The 27,000-nt window shown below is 36.2% G+C and overlaps 1 protein-coding gene across 1 annotated transcript; it reads left to right on the top strand.

The window, feature by feature from the left end:
* On the top strand, positions 1 to 26,703 carry LOC149799290 (kyphoscoliosis peptidase-like). The gene is made up of 6 exons (XM_089958590.1): positions 1 to 217; positions 4,452 to 5,114; positions 6,206 to 6,406; positions 8,805 to 8,920; positions 17,407 to 17,517; positions 20,744 to 26,703. The coding sequence occupies exons 2-6, from the start codon at positions 4,473 to 4,475 to the stop codon at positions 22,086 to 22,088; spliced, it is 2,415 nt and encodes an 804-aa protein (XP_089814716.1). The 5' UTR covers positions 1 to 217; positions 4,452 to 4,472; the 3' UTR covers positions 22,089 to 26,703.
* The last annotated feature ends 297 nt before the right edge of the window (positions 26,704 to 27,000 follow it).

Here is a 27,000-nt window from a genome sequence, read left to right as displayed (position 1 = left end):
CGTTGCATTGGTTTATTAATAGAACTAGACAGACAATACTTAGAAATTACCTAGGTTAACCGGTTTTCGTCGTGCGCTATTTTTAAATAGGCGATACTATCTCCAGGGTTCTTGACGATATATCTGTTACAACATGTCGATGTAGCGATTCGTTATTTTGGAAAATATCTTAGCTTAAAAAGGATGCCGAAGATATAGATAAGGAACCGTGAACAGGGTAAGATTAAGATTGAGAGAGAGAGAGAGAGAGAGAGGTGATCATGCTGAAGATATAGTAAGGAACTGTGAAAAGCGTACGAGAGAGAGAGAGAGAGAGAGAGAGAGCATTCGAACTGCAATTATGTCATTGTGTAGACCAGTTTGCAAATTAATAGAGTGAAGGACTGAGACGTTAGACTATTTCATTAGGACATCCATACATATGTGTATATGGGAATGGCGTTACAATGCGTGACGGTCATAGTGCTATGTTGTTTGGTGAAATGCTCGTAATAGAAGGCCAGGTGTTTCAAGCAGACACATACTTTACAGACTGGTTTCGAAATCATTGTGCGTGACGGTCCCGATGCAATTCCTTGTTCAAAAGTGAAATACATAAATACCCACATTTGTCTTTCTTTCTGTGTCTAGCTTTCCAAACAACAGGTCCCAAGTTCAGAACTCGCAGCGACATCTACATCTTTTTTAATTTTTTCTGTTGGTATTATTTTGCTCAAACATTATTTTGAAGTCGCTCATCCCAAATTTTGTTTGTATTCTCGTCCTAGGACGGGCAATTAGTCTGTAATAGAAGGTAATGTTCTCCTATTTATTTCAAGTATGCGCGCATCCTTTACCTATACTTACTTTGGACCTTACATCTATGCGTGACGATATATATATATATATATATATATATATATATATATATATATATATATATATATATATATATACATACATACATAGGTGTGTCTTCTACTCACCTGACTTTGCCTCAGACCTTTGTCATTACTATATGTTATAGTGGACAATGACTTCGATCCGTTTTGATTGATATTTTGGACATTTATTTTTACTTACGACGTGATCTGCATACTAGATTATATACTGTTTTTTTTTTAATAAGATACGAATCGTTTGTCTGAAATCCATGTCACTGACCAGTCCATCATATTAAAGTGTTCACAAGAAATAGCTTAATCGAACAACACTATTGATTCGTCAGATGTTAATAACAGAATGCCAAGTTTTCTCGTGTATTTCAGTTAGGCGCCCATACGTATTTATACTGTGACCTTGTGGTCATAGTGCATGATCACTAAGTATATACATGCAAATTGAATGTTCAAATATTTATAATAGTAGATGTTGTCTCTGAAAAGGTAATTATGTGCATGTGTATCCACATAAAAAATCTTGAATATTAGCATATATATTTGTCTTGACTGCGTGAGCATTGTGAGATATAGTAGTCACTTTTCCGTCGACCTCGGCATCGACAATGTTAAATGTTTCAAAACGTTAAATATCTTCCGTAATAGCTGCTGCATTCGAGTGAAATTCCTTGATAATATCACTGTAAGTAGAAGTTTATGCTTGATATACTCGGAGTTTAATGTTTGCCTATATGACAACACGGTGCACAATCGTAAAGGTTTGCGATAAATATTATAAAAGTCACATGACTTTAGCCGCTTATTCAGCTGAAACGTTTGGATAATATAAATATGTGTCAAATGTGCACATGTCGATATAATAGTGGTTCCAGTCTTGCTAATCTCATTTGCTTATGAAGAAAGCTTGGTTCATTATTCTAAGTTTTAAACGTTAGATACGAGGGGTATATAACATTTCTGGACATTAGTGTGCTTCTCAACAAAGCACGGTATTAGTAGTTGTTGTTGTAGTTGTAGTGTTTAACATCATTTCCAGCATAAGATAGGCTATACATGGAGGTCAGTATAAAAATATGGAGGAAGAACCCACGAAAACCACGGAAAGAACCAGCGACCCATGAGAAGCTACTGGCAAGCTTTCTCACGTACCCATATTGACCGATCCCGAGACACGAACCCACGCAGACAGAGGTGAGACGGCAGTGATCCATTACGGTGAGCGCTTTAGACCACTTGGTCACGTGGGCCCCTCACGGCATTATTAAACAGTACATCAGTGCACCACCTCGAAATACAGCCCATGCGCCTTGACATATTTTCTTAGTCTGATTGTGCCATTTTTATTCATGTGTTTGGTACGAGGGGTATGTGAAAAGTTCTGAATATTTTGTTTCTTTCAACAAGCCAGTAAATCCAGTGCCTGTAACGTTCCTTGAAATGATCCGCAAGACACTTGCAGTTACATGTATATGCGTGGGACAAAACATGGGTAAATGACTGTGATGCAAAAGTGTATGAGAAGAAAAACAATTTTGATGCCGTCAAAGGGGCATTTGGTGAAAATTATCGATGCACAGTGAAATATATTTATATTATCGCATGCATTAATTAATCAGCTGTTTTTAATATACTGGAGAATCATTCACCACTCAGAAAGGTTTGTGCTAGATGGGTCCGGTATTTTTAGACGGCCGATCGTAATAGAAGCAGGTTGAAATCGTCTAACGGCTACTCGACATATTTAAAAAGTATGATAAGAAACGTAATAAGATTGTCGCAATTGATGAAACTTGGGCTTACCTTTTTGAACCCGACTCGAGAGAAACTTATAAATTCTGGATCTAAAAAATAAAAACAACGGAGCTGTGAGTCGAAGTCGCTTGACGCAGTCTTCGTGTTATCATACGCATTATTTTTTTATGTAGAAGGCCGGATCGCCCATTTACCTGTGAGTGACTTTACTAGGGTCGCTGTACAGTTTTATTCGCAACTTCGAGGCCAATCTTACAGATACGTCATTAGGATCGCCTCGGCTATGTACAAAGCAAGGCTTAACTGAGAAGTTTCGAATGCAATGAAGTACTGTTTCATTCGTAACTTCTTTTTAATCCTACATTCAACCCACTGGTAGAAATGACAAAGGTATTATGAATAGACTGGTGTCTCCTTTTTTAGGTGTAATTTATGGTGAACAAAATCTGACATGTAGTTTATACTTTGAGCAAATCATATGTTTGATGACTTGTAAATCCACTTGGAATAGCCATTTTGAATTTCGCGCTAGATATGGCTGTTAACAATTACCGGTATGTGTATAAAGTGTACGCAGTGTTGTTCCGGAAATCAGTATCAACACAGATTTGTGGGGTTGATTTAAGTATTTGTTTTCAATACAAGTCCTAATGGAAGGTGCCAGAAGCACTTAAATTTCCTTCACTAAAACAACGTCTTATTTTTTTTAATGAAGAAAATCTTTTTACATATATGTGGCGTTACTAGTAACTACTACGCTAATTACGCTATAGACTTCACTCAGCACGTGCAGTGATATGACATTAAAAGAAAATACGGGCGAACTGATGAGGTATACTTTTTTGTAACAACCACGTGATATACGATGTTATTCAGCGAGGACAACACTAAAACAGGACATAAAACTCGAAGTATTTCTAGTGCGATAACACAGGGATCATAAAATAGTTTGACATTTTGCTAACAACGACGGCTACATATCACTGCCCCTGCATGTTGAGCATAGTTTCAGCATCTTGCTTTTATTAATCGTACCCCAAAAGCCACAGCTGTAATTGAGTTTCCATCTATCATTTTCTTATCAATCGATTTGTATTAGTCAGCCTGACAACATATTGAAATTTCGCATGTATGGATCGTCGTGCAGGCATTGCCAGTGTTTGAAAGCTGCAGAACAGTCAAATTTATCTATGCACGCGAAATGTTACACTTTTGCTTTTAAAATCAATTTTAGACGCGGTATGTAGATCCACTACTGCAATTAGCATATCCGCACGTCCAGCTCGCTGCTCAGTTATTTTTTTTACACAGTTTACATGTCCGTAACCAGGCAACCGAGATTCACGGAATTGGATGCGTATATGTTTAAGTCTCTTTGGTATGCTTATATGTCATTTGATAATTTGATGGGAATGTAGGGGTATGGTAATAACGGTAGGGGTCAAGCTTGCATAGGGGTCAAATACTGCGGCCACGTTTAGTTAGTTGTCTCTGTTTATCAAGACTGTTATTTGTTAGAAAAGATGCACCAAGGGTGTTTTTTTTTGCCGTATCAATATACATATAGATCTCAGATAATAATTTGAAGGAATGCTTGCCTTTTGAATAAAATGAACTCACAAGAAACAGCGCTTCAAAAACTATCGATGATGCCATATCAGGCAATGACAAATGTACCTAACATGGAATTGATCCCACTTTAAAGCCGTTTTTGATTTTTGCCTAAAAGCTAAATATCAAAAAGAGAGAAAAACAACCCTCATGTCGGAGGATTTTCCGTCTAAAAGATTTTGATTAAAATGTCACTTTTATTTATTTCAGTTTGTCTGTTGCAGAAGCAACATGGGGTGTATTAAGTCAAAGACACTGGAAGTGTCTCAAGAAGGTGATCTTAACAACAAATACATCAAGACACCCAGTAATATAATTACTGAGACTGTGCAAGATTCCAGAGTAAACGTCAAGAAGGACATACAAACTCCAGCACCACTGAAAGAGACCAGCTCTTCGGATCAAAGTGGTTATACGTCTGAAGATGGGACAAAGTCGTCGTCAGGCCAAACCAATCAGGAAAACACAGAAGTAAAATCTTTGAATATGGGGAAAACTGATTCTTCGAAAGCTTTCAATGTTGAAAGCACCAAACGTGATACACATGAGACTGAAGCAATGAATGAGAATGTAACTCTGGAAAAACACGTTGTAGAAGAAATAGTAATAAACGAGATCACGTTTGAAGAAGACCCTGTTTCGAAAGACATTGGAATCATTTCAAGGGATGGCCCAAAGAAGTTCACGTCTTCAAAGACACGAAGTATAAATGATGAAAAGAAGGAATTAAAGCGTGATTTAGCACATGAAGTCAAAGAGATGCACGTACATGAACTCCCAGCTAATATCCCAGGACCAGCACCCCCTAAAACAAAGAAGAAAGATCTCATCACGGATACGACTTTCACAAGGGTTGATGCTTTGCTGGACAAAGTAAGTTCTAGTTACTGTTAGCCTCCTTTTAAGTACAATTTAAGTGGGCCATAACGTTGTATCCACGGTATGCATATATTTCGAGTAGATGCCAGTTACAGCGATACAATCTGTATAGCTATTTTAACATCAGGTTGATGAAATCGTTGCATTTTGAAATTTGTAAGTCAGAGCTGTGCGAGGTATGGTTGAAAATATTGATTTCTTTTTCCTTTTTCTTCAGCTGTTAGTCATGTTATTAATTTTTATTATTATTATTATTATTATTGTTAATATCATCATCATCATCATCATCATCATTATTAATCGGCGGCAGTCGAATTGACACAGAGTGCGGGTTTGACCGGTATAACACTACTGCCACAGAGATCTTAATAAAACATGCAACCTCAATATGTGTGCATCCTCGTGTACCAGAAATAAAACTACTCTTTATTTAAACGTACTCTTTGCTCAGCGTAGATTTGCCATTCTAACGCAACGAAGAGTGCTGCAGCAATTATCAATATGGTCCGCATTGTATCGCATTTAACAAACTCTCGCCTAAACTCCCGCAGAGTCTGGTTGAATAATATTTAAAGACCAATAGCTTCTCTAAATACAGAAGAGCAAACAACACAGCCCAAAGAATTCGAAGTTATCTTTCGTTATGGTCACTACGGACCAACAATGCGTATAGTGCAAGAGACCTAACTGCAGAGCACCATGAATTCGTTGGGAACCGATTTCCACGTTAAATGCAACTTGAACATTGTTCCCCTTGTTTCTTTGCTTGTTATTTTATTTTGCGTGAATCTATTGTTGTGTGACCAATACAATTACCCACTAAAATGCACTGCGTATATAATTGGTTACAATTCTCGTTACGCCTAGCAATGAAAATCAAGTCAGATTCTCTCGTTTTATAAATTTCTTGTCAAATTGGGACATGATGTAAGTTGTACACACATGTTTAATGATATTCCTTCGGGGCATTTGAAAATATATTTGTAACGGATGTGCAATTGTTGTTTTGGTCTGAAAGAGAAGTCTTACGAAGTACAAAAATTCAACCAAAGCACTGCAAATCTGGATTCTTTAATTTCTTTCAGGTGGACGTGGAAGCAGAAAAATCGGTTCCCCGACTGGGTTTGTTTCTCTCGGGAAAGTTCAAGCAAGATGATTTCAAGGTCCTTGATAATGAAGAGGGACCAGTGGTAAAATTGCCGAAAGTTGCTCCGCCAAAGATAACCAAGAAGACTCTGATGAGTGACCCAGATATGTTCAAACACGTGGACGAATATTCCCAAACCGTGAGTTTTCTACCATGCAGTTGTGAAGCTTTCAAAGTGTATTACAGGTAAAAATGGATCGAGGTGGAGATAAAGATTATTGTATGAGACGTTTTAGAAAGAGACATTTATGTACATTAACATATATGTGACTAATATATTGAAATACGGAATATATATATTTTTATGCTAAGCAGTGAATTACTTGATTTTCGAATTAAAATAATATTGATATTTCACTGTAGTGAAAAAATAACTATTTTTTCACTACAGGAACTACTTTTTTGGTCAGAACATACTTACCTCGCTTTGATTTTGCACCTGAGCAAATTAATAATTAATACTTAATAATTACTGTCTGGTATCCTTGAAACTTGTAGTTTGTTATTCTGGAAATATCATTTAATTTTTATCAATCTGATGTGGAACTAATTTTGTGCGCAGGTACACATACCACAACAGAACATGTACGGTAAACAGCTGACATTACCGTAAGAAATCTGCTAATTGAGTGTGTCACAAACTTTAGGTAGCCAACGTATGTGAGCTTAACATAAAAAGATTATTTGCTTGAAACGAGTGAATAACGGATACATTTCATCTCGTGGGTGAAACAGTCTAGCATTTTCACTCGTGACTTCGCCACTCGTGAAAATACAACAGAGTTTTTCATCCACTCGATGAAATATATCCGTTATTCACTCGTTTCAAGCAAATATCCTCTATATAAGAGAAGGCGATAAATTTCTCAAGTTTATACTATGGGAAATATATGTTGAAATTGAAATACAGTGCATGTTAAACAGCAATAGAGAAATCTTACGAAGATATGTGTTAAGGACACAGCTTAGGTAAATTTAATTCCAGTAAAGATAAAATTAATAGGTGTGCACCCGGTGTATTATTTTGTCAAGTATATATACGGTGGAATACCTTACGTCATGCACACTTATAAAAACATGGTCTCGTACTTTTAAACCTTTATACTGACTTGAATCGAAACTTTTCATCCATGCGGCAAGCTTAATAGCACAGGAAATGCATTATGTTTTGCATGACGTTCTGAAAGAAAGATTTGACGTTCACTCTTATAGGTAACTGGGTATGGTCAGTTATACACATTCTGCTTTCAACATATTAATTATGGTTGAAGAGATATATTGTCCAAAATGATGCGTTTTATTTATTTGCTCCAATACTAATTTGTAATTATTTTTGGCCAGGCCCGAGTGGGGGGGGGGGGGAGATGAGCGGCATTTTTCCGTGTTGGGTTTTTATTTTAAAAAATCAAATAAATAATAATAATAATAATAATGTGAAGATACGAGTGAAATATTTATCAATACCAAGCCAGGGCCTCTTGTCTGAAAACTATACCATTTACTGGATTTTATTTGGCAACCAAAAGCAACCATGCAGCTTGATGCTGCGTGTGATCTCGATGAGACTTCCTAATCCACGTACGTCAACAATGTACAACAACTGGGTACTTGTATTGTTACAAGCCAGTGCATTTGCTAGATCGAGCAGTGTCAAACCCTGGCGCGATTCCGCTAGAAGTCGTACGTTTACCGCAAGTTTTCAAAGACTTCCATACAACTTCAGTTGTAAATTAGAAAGCCCGACGTGTCCATTCTATACATAAATTTTACTCTAATCAATTTAGAACCACAGATGTCACAACTTTCCAATTGTCTATCAACCGCACATCTGTATGGTGTCTCATCAGCTTTATGTACCGTCAGCAGTTCACGCCGTAGAAACTATACAATTTATCCCCTAACGCGGGGAAATACTTTTACCACGCCACCTTAGGTCCGCCAATTGATGGTTTCAATGTACATTTCGGCAGTAAAATTGCATCACACATGCCACCATGGCAACATAAACGGTATCTGCCGAGTCCCTTCTTGTTTATTCCTATGGGAAATTTACAGGTCTCCTACCGTAAACACTGCCATTGCAGTCACATCACCAATGTACACCACTAGACGTTAATAGGGACTATGGTACAACAGTGACACTCATGCGGTTTTGACTGGAATTCACTAGAAGTAAACCATGGCATCATGGAAACTCACTAACACTCTAAGAATTCTTTAAAACGGGGCGCTATAACAAACTTCGCATACACAAAATTTATTACAGTATGTACACTGAAATATATATGTAAGTGTCATTTTTACTGTTTGCTTTGTAAGTCATCTTTTAAAATGAAAACTGAACTAATTGGGAAGCTTCGTCAGGTATTGAAAATGATAAATACGTTGTTTATGAATATCTTCAACTCACGTATATCTATTTGAGCGCCAAATTTCTTCTTGTAATCAAGATTATGTCACGGATGAGGCGAATAAAATGTTGGATGTTGACCTTAGATAATATGTTACAATTACGACAACAAATTCCTTCCTTTCAGGTACCAGAGTCTGTGCGGTATTCAGTGGACAAACTAGCAGAACACCTATCTACTGTCGCACGAAACGACATGGAAAAAATCAGAGCGTTTTATTATTGGATTTGCCATAATATTAGGTAAGTAGTATTTTTCCCCAAGATAGGTGATTTAAAAGGATCAGAATTATCTGAATATTAGTGTGCTGTACAACAAAAGTTCTTTTAGGGAACAGGACGTCATTATCTTAGAGTACTCCCCAAACACATCCACAAACTTGTTAAATCTGAGTATTCAGTTATTAAATACCATTTTGTATTCAATGTCTGGTGTGTTGTTCATACACTGGAAAACTCCACTTCAACCTCACTTTTCTTTTTAATATTTCTACCGTATTCTGGCTGGTCGTATGAGCTGCACCAATGACTTGGCGAGAATCTGTCTCCAGTTTGCCCTGCTCTCCACTTCTCTTTGTGTCTTTGCAAAGTCTTTGCCTGTCCACTCATTGATGTGATCTTTCCATCTCTTCTTGAGTCTGCCTTGTTTTCTCTTTCCTCTCACTATGCCTTGCAGTATTGTCCTTGACAGGCCAGATGAGCGTGACATGTGACCATACCGTCTTGGTTTGCGTTACTTTACGGTAGTAAATAGATCCTCACATGGTCCAATTGTTCCTTCGATTCTAATGCGCACCTCCTTCATCGAGACGTGGTCTGAGTAAGAGATTTTAAGGGTCCTTCGATAACATCTTATCTCTATAGAACATGGATTCTTCTCTCTAGTTCTGCTGTCAGGGTCCATGTCTCATATTTATGGAGGAAGAGAGACATGACGAGGAAGTGCATAAGCTTGAACATGGACCAAAGCGTAATGTTTCTGCCCTTCCAGACAGGCTACAGCCTAGCCACTGAAGTTGTTTTCTGCGCTATCCTAGAAAGAGCTTCAGGTTTTGAACCTTCATTAGAGGTTACAGCACACAGATACTTGGAGCTTGTCACCGTGCCCCTTCTGAATGCCACTTTGGTTGTTTGTCATTCATTTACAAAGAGGCTTTCAAATCGTAACCCACTCAGCAAATCTTTGATAACGTGGTTTAGCCAAACAATACTTGGAGCTAAATTTGGACTGTATAGTGGATGGGTCAAGGTTTGGAGCTACTTCAAGAGTTTATCTCAACGCCGGTTGTATGTGCCAGTGGTTTCGGGTAGTATCCAATAATGTTTGGGTACACTGTAGGTTTTCAAATACCCGGTGACTATAACCGATTCAGTCACATGAAGGCTTCCAAATCTGTCTTGACAGTCGGACGACGTCGAGCGATTTGTGATTCAAACGTTATTATTTTCTTTTGAGTCGAGACCTCTCTGGTGGCATAGGTGCTTCGACCGTCTGTCTCGTATGTGGGAAGTCGCGGGATCGAATTCCCGGCAGAGTCATGCCAAAGACTTATAAAAATGATCCTAACAGCTGCCTCGCTTGGCGCTCAACATTAAGAGGTTAGTGGTAGGACTGGTCGGCCAGGTGTCAGGATAATATGACTAGTTGGGACATGATGCCACATGTCTGCGGTATGATGCCCCAGTGCTAGACATCACTATAAATTGCCACACTGCAGACATCATAGTGATATGACTGAAATTGTTTTAAGGCTATGTTAAAAATCCAAATCTCACACGCTTCTCTTGAGTCGTATTCCAATATACAAGTCAATGCTTCATCATCTGTGATACTCTCATTCAAATGTCTCTGGTCATCTTATATATAAATTTTCACATTTGTCTGTGTGTCCCGGCTGTAAAACAAGAGGTCTCGGGTTCGAAAAAAACTTGCGGCGGAATTCCAGGTTTTTTAAATACTTTTTGCAATTTTATGTTCAAACTGTCTTTAAATCTCTCTTATCCCAATTTGTAAAAAAAAGAAAATACCTTTTTTTTAAAATTCCCGTAATAGGACAGGCAATGAACCTAGTTCTTTTCTTTTCTTGTTATTTAGCTATTTTTGTTATTTCAGTGCGAGTCTGGTTTTGATAAGCATCAGCGAATGCGGAACCAATCTTGCACTTTTTGAGCTGAGAATGATTCTTCACTATATTAAAAACCGCTGACGAATTAATGCTAGTGATAACAGAAATATTTTCTACTGTCAACAGAGCATCTTAACAAATTTCCTCTTGAACAGCAGCGACGTCCAGCTAACCAATCATTTTCAACAGTCCCCTTGTAAAAGGAATTTCCAACCGTTGCTAAGACGATGACACCAACAGACAATTGAAGGACATGCCAGAGAATTCATCCGTAAACCTTATTCAAGTCGGCCTGATTTTAATCGGAGAGTATCATAAAAGCACCAAGATTTTACTGTATGCTCTTTACACAGTTGCATATTTGTTTTCCTCGATATTTTTAAATCACTCTCATTTACCCAAGTTACGTTCCATGCATATATATGCAGATGTCGGGCGTGCTGCACGTACAGCTGCCGATCAATTTATGGAACATTTGTTTCTCTATTGATTGACATTAAATTTATTGCCAGGTTTAAAGAAAGAAAGCTAAACAAAATATTCAGAACTTTTAAGATAGAAAAGTAACAAAAGGTTAAACAAAATATCCAGAATGGTTCAGGTACCTTAAACTCTATTTGTTATCCCGTCTGAGAAATACGAAATATAATTGTAATTTTCCCTCGTAAAGATAATTGGAGACGATGACAATCGCTAGAAGTGTTGTGCTGCCTGTAAATATGCTTTGTTAAACACACCATGTAACTAAATAAAACCACTTATAGATAGATTTCTCTGAAGCACATAAACGTTCACGTGCTTCATGTCTTCTGCTTGTTGCGGGGTTGCGGGATCTTCGAAAGGTACAAATGCCAAGACATATGTCTGCTTTATATTTGGTACCGCTCCATACGATGATGCTTCAAACCATGCTATATGACAGGAATAGGAATTTCATTGTACTAAACAAGGATTGTAGAATTGTAATTAGCTTAGAGAATAGGTCAAAAGTTGTCAGATGCTTGGCACAGACAGGATACATGGGATGACTCAGACACTGATGGAGTGACGCAGCTTGATTTGATGTGGCCGGTTTCATAATGTCTCGTCTGCTGGCAAGGTTTTATTCGTTTGTTATTTTCTTACTTTTCCATGATAATTTCGCTTTCTTATTATGTTTCATTGTTGATTTGTATCTAGCTTGTAAACTAACTTCACTTATTATCAGTTGTTCATATTTTTATACTCTGACACGAAAGCTGTACGGCATAATGACTAACTGTTGTCCAACTGGCTGGTGGGTGCGCAAGCTGATCCCCGACATATTTTGTTTTCGTACAGTAACTGTCATTCAAGAGAACATATTTATTTGAAATTGTATAAGGGTACTTCTAATACAAATTATTGAAAACGCTTGATGTGCGGAACGTGTATCGGTCAAGGTTGATGCTACCAAAAATATATTATTGGTATTTAATATCAGTTCATGTATCAGAGTGTTGCTGAACATATTTCGATGTCATTTAATATATTTATTTCTTATAAACCTCTAAATTATGTTTATTGATTTTTAGATCAGCAGCAGGAACGTCAAGGTCACTGTTAATAAAAATCTTTTTGCTTCAGCACACCAGGCGGTCCCAACAAAATTTGGTATGTTTGCTCATTTCATCCTTGGTAGAAGCATATTAGTAGACTGCAGTGTAAGAACAATGTTTCAGCAACGTTTGTAGACAGTGGCACTTTTTACACGACTAACATCATAATGGCGGGTTATCACATGTGCACATAAAAAAGGATGAGATCATGGCTGCTAATACAATCCTTGAAAGACTGGCGAAAACCCCATTTAAATTTGTCGCCAAGCCTAGGTTGAAGGTCTCAGACTACTAGCTATCTGGACAGACGTATGTGGGTCATTTATGTCTTCCTTATATGTTTCCACTACCTAATTTTACCCAGGCCCTAGTTCGTAAGAGATATAGATAAAGTAGGATACCAATGCACAGTGTAATATCAATGTACATAGTTTACTGTGCAATATGCAAACAGAATTTTGTAAGAATAAAATAAGTGTGTAAATAACAATATATTTTTCTCATTTATTACAAACGTAGATCACTGTGACCCATATTTTCCACACTTTACTGGCATGGGTTAAATTCTGTGTTTTCAGTTCATTTCTTGGTTGATTTTCTTTTTTCGGTTTTTATTAACTTTCTTCCAGGTTAGCTGCATTTTGTTGAATTTAAAATATGTCATATTTGATAATATAGAAAGCTAACCTGAAGCTTTCGTCCTCGTACAAGGACTCCATGAACAGACTGATTTAATCTAAGCTGACTGTTAACATCAGCCTGACAGTTTCTTGAGACTAAGAAAAAGTTTTAGCTCGACAACCGGCGTGGTTTGAGCTCGAGGTTAAAGAATCTACATACATCCGTGCGCAGAAGACGACGCTAAACAAGGACTGGGGCGGTTACAACCTAACGTATATCTGGTACAAGCTGTTGAACATCCCTCTGGGGATTTTATCAGTCAGTTGATAATAGATCAATGAAGTCCTCATTTTGAGGGCGAAATCTTTTAGTTACCTTTCTATATTTGTCGTGTATATGACTTACAAGTTTAAACATTATCAAATATGAATAATACTAAACAGTACGTTTTCACCAGCATATTCAAATCTGTATTTTAATCCAATTATTTGGCGCATGTGTACAAATGAATAATGTATATTACGGTTTGGGTCAGCATCCGTAATGTTAGGGTGGTAGTAGGGGATGCAGGGGGTTATAAAAGGTACACTGTTTACCAAATTACTAAACTCTTAATACATACATATTTTGTTAGATATAATGCATGTACTTGATGTGTGCTTCTGTGGTGATACGCAAATCAGTGAGGACAATAAAAACAAAATAAAAATAATAATAAACCCGCAATGATTTATGGAAGTTTTATAAAGCAATTTATGTTCCTTATTCTACCGATACTATACTTTAAATAGAATATCAGACACCGTACTTGGGAAACATCTGTATGTCCAAAAGATGACGTATGGTGAGACGAATCTAGTCAAATGCATGGCTGACTGTATATGTTTTATGTTTTTTTATCTTATAGGTGTTGTCTAATGTTGTAAAGCGCTTAGAGCTTCTAAAGATTAGGCGCTATACAAAGTCCTCATTATTATTATTATTATTATTATTATATAGAACACGTGCCCGCTCATTTAGGGTTATTGTTATTGGATTACGTAATAAAAAGCGGAACTACAAAAATACCCTTTATTTTCGTATAAATCAGGTTTATGTTTTGTACAAATTTTGCTTTATACACGCAGAAACATTTGTTTATATAATGAAATAATATATTTTTTTTTAGAATACGGGAAATTTACATAAAGTAATTTGTGCCGATGATAGGTGTTAATGTTATAAGTGTTAACATTAGTTGGATTCTTGGATAGCACTGGATATAATAATTTGCAAATCTAAGACTTCAATTACATAAAATATTAAAAGGTTCCTTGTCGCTTCTGTTTTATACTGTCGTTTCTAGTATTTAAAAAAAACCAACTTATTCTTACTATTTATTTGAAATTTATCATTTTATTGGAGCTACCAGATTGAACATTTTCTGGGGGCGTCATAAATATTAATAGAACTATACAAATTCAAGTTTAACTGAGAGCCTGGCACTTTTTTTATTAAAATTATTAATGTGCAATAATATAGTACTTTATAGTTATCAGTAAAGGTAAACGTCCCCTATTTTACATCCATTTATAATCCTATAAATCTTAATTTGGAGAAACTTTGAAGTAAGAATTATACCAAGATATAAATAGAAACTTTGAAGTAAGAATTATACCAAGATATAAATAGAAACTTTGAAGTAAGAATTATACCAAGATATAAATAGAAACTTTGAAGTAAGAATTATACCAAGATATAAATAGAAACTTTGAAGTAAGAATTATACCAAGATATAAATAGAAACTTTGATGCAAGAATTATAACAAGATATAAATAGAATTCATTAAGAAATACTGTTTTGTAGCGCATCTGCCTTTTCAGTTGCACGTCTAATTCTGCGCTGGACTTGCACTTGAAAATGGCAGCTATATTACAGAAACGTACTGAAACAGTGTTTAAGACCGAACTTCTTGTTTGAAATAAATAAATGAATAGTGCAAGACACGCCAGCTAGATATAGGCAGTACATTGATCCAGACCCTGGGTATATGATTGTCTTTAAATGTTGTAAATTAATCCAGGTCCTGCTATATATAGTATGTTTGTCTTTAAACATTGTACATTGATCCAGGCCCTAGCATACAGTATGTTTGTCTTTAAATAGTGTACATTGATCCAGGCCCTAGAATACAGTATGTTTGTCTTTAAATAGTATATATTGATCCAGGCCCTAGAATACAGCATGTTTGTCTTTAAATATTGTACATTGATCCATGCCCTAGAATACAGTATGTTTGTCTTTAAATAGTGTACATTGATCCAGGCCCTAGCATACAGTATGTTTGTCTTTAAATAGTGTACATTGATCCAGGCCCTGGAATACAGTATGTATGTCTTTAAAATAGTGTACATTGATCCAGGCCCTGGAATACAGTATGTTTGTCTTTAAATAGTTTACATTGATCCAGGCCCTGGAATACAGTATGTTTGTCTTTAAATATTGTATATTGATCCAGGCACTATAATACAGTATGTTTGTCTTTAAACATTGTACACTGATCCAGGCCCTAGAATACAGTATGTTTGCCTTTAAACATTGTACATTGATCCAGGCCGTAGAATACAGTATGTTTGTCTTTAAATAGTGTACACTGATCCAGGCCCTAGAATACAGTATGTTTGTTTTTAAATAGTATACATTGATCGAGGCCCTAAAATACAGTATGTTTGTCTTTAAATAGTTTACATTGATCCAGGCCCTGGAATACAGTATGTTTGTCTTTAAATAGTTTACATTGATCCAGGCCCTGGAATACAGTATGTATGTCTTTAAATATTGTATATTGATCCAGGCACTATAATACAGTATGTTTGTCTTTAAACATTGTACACTGATCCAGGCCCTAGAATACAGTATGTTTGCCTTTAAACATTGTACATTGATCCAGGCCCTAGAATACAGTATGTTTGTTTTTAAATAGTATACATTGATCGAGGCCCTAAAATACAGTATGTTTGTCTTTAAATAGTTTACATTGATCCAGGCCCTGGAATACAGTATGTTTGTCTTTAAATAGTTTACATTGATCCAGGCCCTGGAATACAGTATGTTTGTCTTTAAATATTGTATATTGATCCTGGCACTATAATACAGTATGTTTGTCTTTAAACATTGTACATTGATCCAGGCCCTAGAATACAGTATATTTGTCTTTAAACATTGTACATTGATCCAGGCCCTAGAATACAGTATGTTTGTCTTTAAATAGTGTACATTGATCCAGGCCCTAGAATACAGTATGTTTGTCTTTAAATAGTGTACATTGATCCAGGCCCTAGAATACAGTATGTTTGTCTTTAAATATTGTACACTGATCCAATCCAGGCCCTAGAATACAGTATGTTTGTCTTTAAATATTGTACATTGATCCAGTCTCTGCTATATATAGTATGTTTGTCTTTAAATATTTTACATTGATCCAGGCCCTGCTATATATGGTATGTTTGTCTTTAAATAGTTTACATTGATCCAGGCCCTGGAATACAGTATGTTTGTCTTTAAATATTGTATATTGATCAAGGTCCTGGATACAGTATGTTTGTCTTTAAATTTTGTACAATGATCCAGGTCGTGGAATACAGTATTATCCACATGAAAACTTCAGTGTACAAAATTCCAGTCCTCGCTCCGTTTTCCTCTTCAAACTGGATTATATAAAGGTCTAATTTACATGTGTCGTCTAGTGAAAACAGCAGATTTTCACAAGACGTACTTTGGAAGAAAATAACTGGATTGTTCGCACGTGTTGTAACACATTTTTGGAGCATGCGTGTCTAGATGTATACCTTGTATGGATGTTTATAGATGGTTCATAGTATGGTTGAATACTATTTTAAATATTGCTAAATGGTAGCAAAGTGTTTCTTAAAAATGCAAATGCATGATCATGGAACTAACATTCTTAATATGCCATTTTTTACTTTAACTGTAAATATAGTTGTGACGGTTTTGTTTAAAAATATTGAGACGCAGAATTTACTGCAATATATCAATGTGTTTAAATATATGTATATTTAGACAAGACAGAAATTGTATCTGGCGTTATTTTTAAAAGCTTTTCTACCTTTATTTAAGAAACTGGCCATTCTTCACAGCAACAAAATTTGTAATGTCACTGGTATTTGTCCATCCTTACAGACATACACGCAGGCAAAGACATACATACATACATACATACAAACGCACGCACGCACGCAGGCAAGCGCACGCACGCGCGCGCGCGCACACACACACACACACACACACACACCACACACACACACACACACCACACACACACACACACACATACATACATACATACATACATACATACATACATTTCTTCGTCTATGCATGTTAATTTCAAACCATTACTGACAGGTATTCATTCGACAAAGGTAGTGACATACCAGAGCGTCTGAAACACGACGCAGCATCTACTCTGCGACAGGGTCAAGGTAGCTGTGTCAGTGTAATGAAGGCATTATGCAGGTAAGCATATATTTGTGCAGGTAAGCATCAATATTTACCGGTAAGCATATGTAGAGCGTCCGCCTCGGATGCGGGACGGCCCGAGTTCGAACCCCGGCAGAGTCATACCAAAGATTTATTAAAATGATACTAGCAGCTGCCTTGCTTGGCGCTCATCTTTAAGAGTTAGTGATAGGTCTGGTCGGCCTGGTGTCAGGATAATGTGAATGGGTGGGATATGACGCTACATGACTGCGGCATAATGCACTGTATAGTGCCACAGTGCTGGACATAACTATAAACTGTCACTGTATACATCGTAAAGATGTGGCTACGTTAAACATCGAAATCGAAACCACACACACACACACACACGGTGGTAAGCATATACTGGTCGAACTTGGACAAATGTTGATATTATTTCTGCACATTTTCAGACATTTTAGTTAGACTACTCATGCTAAAGCAAGATCTAGGTACTCTGATAGTGTGAAATACGTGTTAGTCCCCATTTAAACGGAGTGGCAAAAAAGATGAGACCTTTGAAATGTCCAAACATTAATGATGCTGAGAGAGAGAGAGAGAGAGATTAACGTTTTAAGTTTACTTAAATAAGAAGGCTGTCTGATATAGCTTTATAGCTTGCCATGTCTAGTGCCTATATCATTATCAGTCGTGTCTAGTGCCATTCTAGTGGCTATATCATTGCTAGTCATGTCTAGTGCCATTCTAGTGCCTATATCATTACTAGTCATGTTTAGTGACCTTATAGTGCCTATATCATTACTAGTCGTGTCTAGTGACATTATAGTGCCTATATCATTACTAGTCGTGTCTAGTGACATTATAGTGCCTATATCATTACTAGTCATGTTTAGTGACCTTACAGTGCCTATATCATTACTAGTCGTGTCTAGTGACATTATAGTGCCTATATCATTACTAGTCGTGTCTAGTGACATTATAGTGCCTATATCATTATTAGTCATGTCTAGTGCCATTCTAGTGCCTATATCATTACTAGTTATGTTTAGTGACCTTATTGTGCCTATATCGTTACTAGTCGTGTCTAGTGACATTATAGCGCCTATATCATTACTAGTCATGTCTAGTGACATTCTAGTGCCTATATCATTAATAGTCGTGTCTAGTGACATGGTGCCTATATCATTACTAGTCATATCTAGCGACATTCCAATGTACCGCTCCGGTGGCCTAGTGGTCAGAGCGTACGACTTGGATGCGTTAGGTCGTGGGTTTGATCCCCGTCCGAGTCATACCAAAGACTTACTGAAATGGTACTAACAGCTACCTCGCTTGGCGCTCAGCATTACGAGGTTAGTGTTAGGACGGGTCGGCCTGGTGTCAGGATAATGTGACTGGGTGGGACATCACGCTACGTGTCTATGGCATGCTGCCCCAGTACTAGACATTACTATAAACTGACAAACTGCAGACGTCGTAGCTATATGACTGATAATTTGTTAAAGCTAAGTTAAAAATCCAAATCACACACATTCTAGTGCCTGTATCATTACTAGTCATGTCTAGTGCCTATATGGTTACTACGTTGAAAGGATGACAATACAATTTTCAAGCCAGTTAATTGGTGAACATAAAATAGCGTACACAGTTCTGAAACAGCGGAGTCTATAAACATGCTTCGTCATACTTTCGTGACAGCTTAACTGTGTAGTAATATTCATATTTCACAATTTATTTAACTTTTCAATTACATACACAAAATATAGAGAAAGTTAACCTGAAGCTTTCCTCCTAACGCTATGGACTTCATCAGCAGACTGATGTGATCTCTACTGACTATCAACATCGCTCGATATAACGGTCGTCTGAAGCATCACGGCACATCCAAAATGTCTGCCCTGGCCATACTATAACTTGGAAATTCATAGATCGAGAACAAACCTGATTCGAGTGGGGGGTTAAGGAATCAATTTACATCCGTGCGCACAAACCGACGCTGAACAGGGACGGGGGCCGTTACAACCTGCCGCATAAATGGGACAATCCCACCAGTTTGTTGATGAAGTCCTTAGCGTAAGGACGAAAGCTTAATGTTAGCTTTCTCTATTTTTTGTGCATGTAATTGAAAAGTTAAATTCATTGTCAAATGTGCTTCGTCATCATGGCAATATTCAACGCTACTGCCTTCCATGGAACAAAGAAATACCAAATTGCCATTGATACATTTGTACTGCATACAGCTGGGTTTTTTCACTATGAGCTAGGAAAATAAATTATATAAGTATGGTATGTTTTTAAGTAAGACGTTTAGTGAGTATAATAGCCTGCAACGCACCAAATTAAGATGGTAACTTTAGTCCGGACTGTTGGAATATTTAGAAGAGACAAAAGTGAAGATACTGACACGTGGTATAATTCCGTACTAAAGAGGACACTAAATGTACTAGTTGTATATAGTAGAAACTATTAAATGTACTGTTTGTTGACACTCAATCTGCTATATGTATTTAGCTGAAGATACAAATTGTACTAGCTGTATATGCTTGGAAATATAAAACGTACTAGTAGTATGTATGTATATATAGTTGATGATATTAATTGTATTAGCTGTATATAGTTGAAGATACTAAATGTACTAATTATATTTAGTTGTAGATACTAAATGCACGAGTTCTAGATACTAAATATACTAGTCCTATAAAGTTGAAGATATTAAATGTACTACTTTATACTTCGAGATAATAAGTGTACTAGTAGTATATAGTTAAATGTATTAAATGTATTAGCTGAATATAGGTGTAGAAACTAAATATATTAGTCCTATAAAGTTGAAAATATTAAATGTATTTGTTGTAGATACTAAATGTACTAGGTGTATAAAGTTTAAGATACTAAATGTACTAGGTGTATAAAGTTTAAGATACTAAATGTACTAAGTGTATAAAGTTTAAGATACTAAATGTACTAGGTGTATAAAGTTTAAGATACTAAATGTACTAGGTGTATAAAGTTTAAGATACTAAATGTACTAAGTGTATAAAGTTTAAGATACTAAATGTACTAGGTGTATAAAGTTTAAGATACTAAATGTACTAGGTGTATAAAGTTTAAGATACTAAATGTACTAGGTGTATAAAGTTTAAGATACTAAATGTACTAGTATATAGTGGAAGATACTACTGGAAAGTTTTATCTAACGGAAGAAACCAAATGTACTAGTTGTATGTAATAAATGTACTTGTTGTGTATGCTTTCTTTTTAGTACCGTTGGAATTCCGGTCGTGACGATTATTGGTTGTTCTAAGGGCTTACGCACCGACCCTGACAGAGACTTTCTTCCAGGAGAGAGAAATCATTCATGGAATGCAGTGTACGTGAATGATGAGTGGCGGTTTGTCGATTGCACGTGGGGCTCGGGATATTTAGATGAAACTGGAAAATTTCATCAGCAATATGACGACTTTTGGTTCTTTACAGATCCTGAAATTTTCATTTACGACCATTTTCCTGATCATCCACTTTGGCAACTTCTTAATAACCCTATAGACATAAACGAGTTCAACAAAAAGCCGTGTTTAACCAAGCGATCGAAAGAACTCGGTTTGCTTCTGTTATCGCACAGAGAGCCAATCATATATTTTGACAAAGAAATACACATTGAAATTGCCACAGAGACACTGCCCTTGTCAAATATCACTGCTGATTTGAGAGACTCGAATAATAAAGACATTAATGAACACCGGTGTATGGAAAGACTAGATGCTTCCCGATTCCAGATCAGAGTCGTTCCTCCCCATAGCGGGGAATATCGACTCAGTCTTTACGGACAAAGTAAAGAGTACAAACATGCCAAATTTCGCCGCCTGATGGAGTATATACTCCGTTGTACTACACCGTATACTGATCCGATCACATTTCCCAGACATTTCAAGGTTTGGGGTCCAGAGCCAAATTTCGATGATCTAGGTTTTGACAAATCTATTCTGAAACATTCGGTGTTTTCAACAGACTTTTTGGAGATGGTTGTACCTTTGGACGTAAAACGAGAGATTATAGTAAACGCAGAAATGAAAGGGCACACAAATGCAGAAAAAGACCTCAGTGGGAATATTCTCCTGGGAGCTGGTAGGAAAAAGAGGAATGTCTTCGTTCGATTTCCTGGAAGAGGTTACTATAAATTGGATATTTATGCTGAAGGAAAAGTGAAAGAGGATACATTAGAATTTGTGGCTGCTTTTCTGCTTGAATGCCAATCAAACGATGTTAACGAGAGACTGTTTCCGAAATACAACCCAGAAGCAGTATCCAAATTCCAGGCAACTTTAATGGAGCCTCTAGAGCGGGAACTTCCAGAAAATACAGAAGTGGACTTCTGTGTGACATCTACAAGCAAATTTAAAAAGCTCATTTTGGCAGTGCCCTTTGAGTTGAATGATGAAGAAAGACTAAAGCCAATCGGGGAATTAAAATTAAAGGAAGAAAATAGTGTGTACACATATCATGGTCGCTTTGAGACTCCAAAGAAAGGGACATCACTTTTTCTTACAGGATCTGCAGCACCCCCAAATGTTTTTATGACCAGAATATTTGAATTCATCACTATTTAATTATTATTATTATTGTTGTTGTTGTTGTTATTTCTGAAAGCCTTGTAATGTTTCAAATTACAAATTATCCAGTTTGCATAAAATCATACATCTATTAAACATTGCATTTGAAGGGGCAACATCTTTCGTAGAAGGCAAACCTACTATGCACCAAAAGGTCTTTCAGACTTCTGCCTATAGTCTCATTGGCAGCAGGATTGGAATCATTCTAATACTACTAGACTTGTAAGGCATTATTTTTGTAGACTGTTTAACTACACAATTCTTAATTGATGTTCTTTTTCTAAGACAAGTTTGATATAACACTATGTGAAATTTTATATAAATCATTGCCATAAAATAAATAGTCTTAGATGCTATAGAAGGGATTATTGAATAAATGTAAGCTTCCAAATCTGAAACAGAAAACCAACAATTTAAGAACGTTAACCAATATGTATCCTAAGGCACCATGCTAATTTCTTTTTTTTTTTTTTCTTTCTTATTTTATTTTCTTTTTTTATGAGGACTTGTTGAATTAGGAGAAATATTTCGGGAAAATTGTTGATAACTGATCAGCCACACAAGTTTCATTATTTTAGTCCGACTTCAATATTTTGATAAAACATAATCTTATATTATAAAGGATTGAAATGTACAAAGTGGTTATATTTCATGCAAGTATAAGAAATAAGCCGGAAGTTTTATAGGCGTATATTCAAATCATAACTAGCCAGGCGTACGTATGTTTCTGTATCTACGTATACAAAGTGGTTATATTGAATGCAAATATAAGAAATAACCCGGAAGTTGTACAGGCGTATATTCACTTCATCAATAGCCAGACGTGCGTTTGTTTGTGTATGTATATGTGTGTGTGTGTGTGTATATATATATATATATATATATATATATATATATATATATATATATATATATATATAAGGGTATTTTTCTCTGAAGTTGTGCAAAACAATAAATCATTGCTTGTCATTGTAATTTGGAGACCTATACTTACTTTGCGTAAAGGAAGAAGACGTATTTAAAGGCCTTGTCTACCTAAAAAGGGGTTGTTTATAAACAAAGAAGGAATCTGGAGAGGACAATGCATTTAATAGCAGGCAGTGAATGCAACAAATAAACCATACACGTCGTATGTTGGTTAGCTAACCCTACGCATGTGTATGATTTATGTATTGCCCGGCTTCCTATGAAGTACATGCGGCCAGCCATTATATGAACAATATGCGGCGAGTGATGCCAATACTTGCAGCAAAAGCTCACCATACCCATTCATCGAGTATGCGAATCACAGCTAAACAAAATGCATGTACAATGCAATTTTGTTGAAGGGATTCATGATTTATTCACTATCCTTGTCAGGTACGCCTATTAAACTGAAATTATTGACAGTAACGGATTCTTGCGTTGTAGACAATCACCCGTGTTGCATTCTGGGGTTTCTTCTTCAGTCAAAATGCTTGCATGCCTGCTTCAGATGTGGGGGTGCAGAATGGTTCCCTTGTCAGTTTTCCCGTTGCAGTATTATGTGCTGTTACGTTTAGGTCATATGCATCATACATTTCAAAAACGGAATAGCGTTGCATTCTTGATCAAAGAACACTTTTTAGCTTTTCGATGAATATTGTTCTGATATTCAAATAATCGCTTCTCTCGTTGACACTGTCATCGTTGTCATCTCCATTTTCTGCAACATAAGTATCTTCTTTATCATAGTATTCATCGTCGCATTTCTCTCCTTTCCTTCTTTCATTTTCTTCATCATCTTTCTTTATTGTGTGCGTAATAACGTTGCATAAACTGATTCTGTTAATAATCAATCATCAGAAATCTCGTTCTCATACGCTCCTAAATCTATCCGTGAAACGTTTAAAGCCTATATTCAATATCCTTTAACAGCTGGCTAACCTAACTTTCTGTTCTGTATAGTATGACAATATCCAATGGTCGTTGTAATTTTATTAATATAATATAAAGAATAAAATGTCAAAGGAAATGCAAGTCTAGTTTAATTATCTATCTATTTTGATGTTAACTACAAATAGGTAGCTGGGACCTTGTAAATGCTAAGGTTTGAAGAATATAAGGTACAGAAAGATGAAAGAAGTTAGACCATCTTCGCTATATGCATTTTTGGGTCTGTCAGAAATGTGCGAACATCTACACTAACTGATAGTAAATAAGGACAGAAAGCAAAAGCTTAATGAATATGCGTTATTATCTGGTACTTTATATTGCAAATGAGATGAAGTTTCTTAAATTCAGAAGTATTCATTATCTTCACAGAGAGAGAGAGAGAGAGAGGACATTAAGAACACAATCGAACTTTCACATTACATTTCAAGCAAAATACATTAAGTGAACAAAATGTTATGCATACATACATACATACATACATACATACATACACACGAAACGATGTAATGAAGCAAAATAAAAATCTCATATAACTAAAATAATATTTTTTTATAAACCCTTTCTTCCTGTTATTTTTTAAAATTACTTGTTTACTCTGTGTGTGTGTGTGTGTGTGTTAAAGCTCTCTAGATCAACATTCGTTCGCACTTGATATATTCTGGCTACTTAGAGTGTGACAATAGACAATATGCGTTGAGTCCACAATTGGAAATGTAGCAATGACCATCCCCGCCGCCAAATGTTACAGGGTTAGTTACGGAAAGTTAGTTATGTCATGTGCTGGACTACAGCGAATATGAAATTAAGCCACGCGAAACAAATGGATAGTTGCGATAATACATTGTAGTATGTACTGCATAATAAAATACTGAAATATAACAGTACGATAACAATTATATCGTCCCAGTGGCGACAAAAGCAGCACTGCCACTTAGGCAATAACTCCTCTGGAACTTACCACGCCCCCACATCATCCCAAGTTTCATTTGCATCAGGATAAACGCATCATAAATAAAATGTGGCAACAATTTATACTTATGTAAGCAACGGGTTAGGTGCTATAAATATGCATCCAAATAAATTCCAAACAAGAATAAGTTTTGCTGTGGGGGGTTGGGAGTAGGGGGAGCGTGAGCTTCTTTCGAAGGACCTGTTTCTATTTGATATTAAATGCAGACACCTCATACATCCTATGACAAATCGTAAAATGATCGGCTCAAAACTCGAGAATAAATATAGTTTTAAAAATCGATCAATTAGTGATTTAAATTTATATCACACTATGTTTGAAAAATATGGAAATATCTGGGATGGGTGTGTGTTCATTGCAAACCGAAACTAAGTGACTATTAAGTTTGGGTGCAGCGTCTGTTACTGAACTAGACTGGAAGATTGTCAACATTGTTATATATTTCACGTTTGAACGCATAAATAACACAATAAATACGCAGACTGTTACTAGCACCATTTTTAATTTACGCCCTGAAGGCTTTTGGATGCGACGGCTTATTGGAGAATCATCCTCGCCTTAATGTTCACTTTATTATTCCGCACAAGAAATGTGTTAAAATTTACTCACATAAAAAGATCTTAAATTTGCAACAACAAAAATTAGCAACAATGCCCACAAACAAGTAAACTGAAAGCGTTGGGTGTAGGATACACATTTGTTACAAGATACTGTTGTATATTGTAAAAGTTTGGAACGACTATCGCTGGTCAAGTGGAACCAGTTTATATTGTCAATCGTGGCCGTAATCATGGTTAAAATAATTCATTAATACTGTACGCATTATGAACATTTACTTTCTCATCTCAAATCATTCATGAATTCATGCATATTCTGCAAATGTAGAAATGGGAAAGTGGATAGTTTAGTTTGCAAAGAAAAGGTTACTTCTCCATATTATATACAGAAATTTGCATAAAATTCTGGCTTCTAAAGTTGTCCTTTTCTCTGAATCATTTGGTATATTTTTCATTATTTAGGCTACTATGTCTGGAAATGCATTAGAAATGTTTATCTCGTCGAAGTGAAGTTGTTAGTTATGGACATTTTCATATAAATAACACTGTTAATGTTCACATTATTAAACAAAAAATCCGGTGGCCTAGTGATTAGAGCGTCTGCCTCGGATGCAGAATGCCGGCGGAGTCATATCAAAGACTTACAAAAATGGTACAAACAGCTGCCTCGTTCGGCACTCAGTATTAAGAGGTTAGTGCTAGGACTAGTCGACTTGGTGCTAGAATAATGTGACTGGGTGGGACACCATGTAACATGTCTGCGTCACGATGCCCCAGTGCAAGACATCACTTTAAGCTGCCACACTGCAGACATCGTAGCGATATGACTGAAAAATTGTTAAAGCTACGTTAAAAATCTAAATCACACACACACGCGCGCGCACACACACACACTCATTAAACAAAACAAAATTATAATTCTAAGTCTTAAACAACTTTCATATTCTCAATATTTTATCAGTTTTTAATGGACTAATCTGCATTTTAACTGATAATGCATGGCCGGGGTTTTACTAACCGTCAGTGATTTTCCTGAATTACTAATATTACAAATTGTAAATAGGCTATGCAAATGGAAAAGGATTAAATGCTTCAAACGGTTAAAATTTCGTAGAAGCATTCATAGCAGAACATATGCACTATATTTGAATAAAACAATTATATATAATAATTTAACAGAGTCTGTTTATTTGACAGCCATTCAAAAAATGTATGGTTGACTTTGTCGCCGTAAAGAAAACCGCATAAACACTTCACTCGTAAAATAATTCCTTTTATCAAACGAAAAGGCAGATATCTTCTATATACTTACGCGAGAGCTGCCTCAGTTTATCTCTTGTAGTGAACTTAGTTGGGGAACTATAATGATTCGCAATGGTTAGCAAAAAAGAGGACCGTGGTCAATAAGGTTAACGTCGAAGGTGAAGGTCGACATTAGTGTCATAGTGTCAAATATATTGCTCATATC

The sequence above is a fragment of the Sinohyriopsis cumingii genome, chromosome 5 (genome assembly GCF_028554795.1).
Source record: "Sinohyriopsis cumingii isolate HCF-2022 chromosome 5, ASM2855479v2, whole genome shotgun sequence".
NCBI classification, from domain to species: Eukaryota; Metazoa; Mollusca; class Bivalvia; order Unionida; family Unionidae; genus Sinohyriopsis; species Sinohyriopsis cumingii.
This window is presented reverse-complemented; position numbering and strand designations above follow the sequence as displayed.

Bases quoted from the DNA above. Each gene is read 5' to 3' on its own strand.
- LOC149799290 (XM_089958590.1), top strand. From the start codon at position 4,473: ATGGGGTGTATTAAGTCAAAGACACTGGAAGTGTCTCAAGAAGGTGAT. The intron at 8,921-17,406 runs GTAAGTAGTATT...CATTACTGACAG, and splicing joins TGGATTTGCCATAATATTAG to GTATTCATTCGACAAAGGTA. The intron at 17,518-20,743 runs GTAAGCATATAT...CTTTCTTTTTAG, and splicing joins GTAATGAAGGCATTATGCAG to TACCGTTGGAATTCCGGTCG.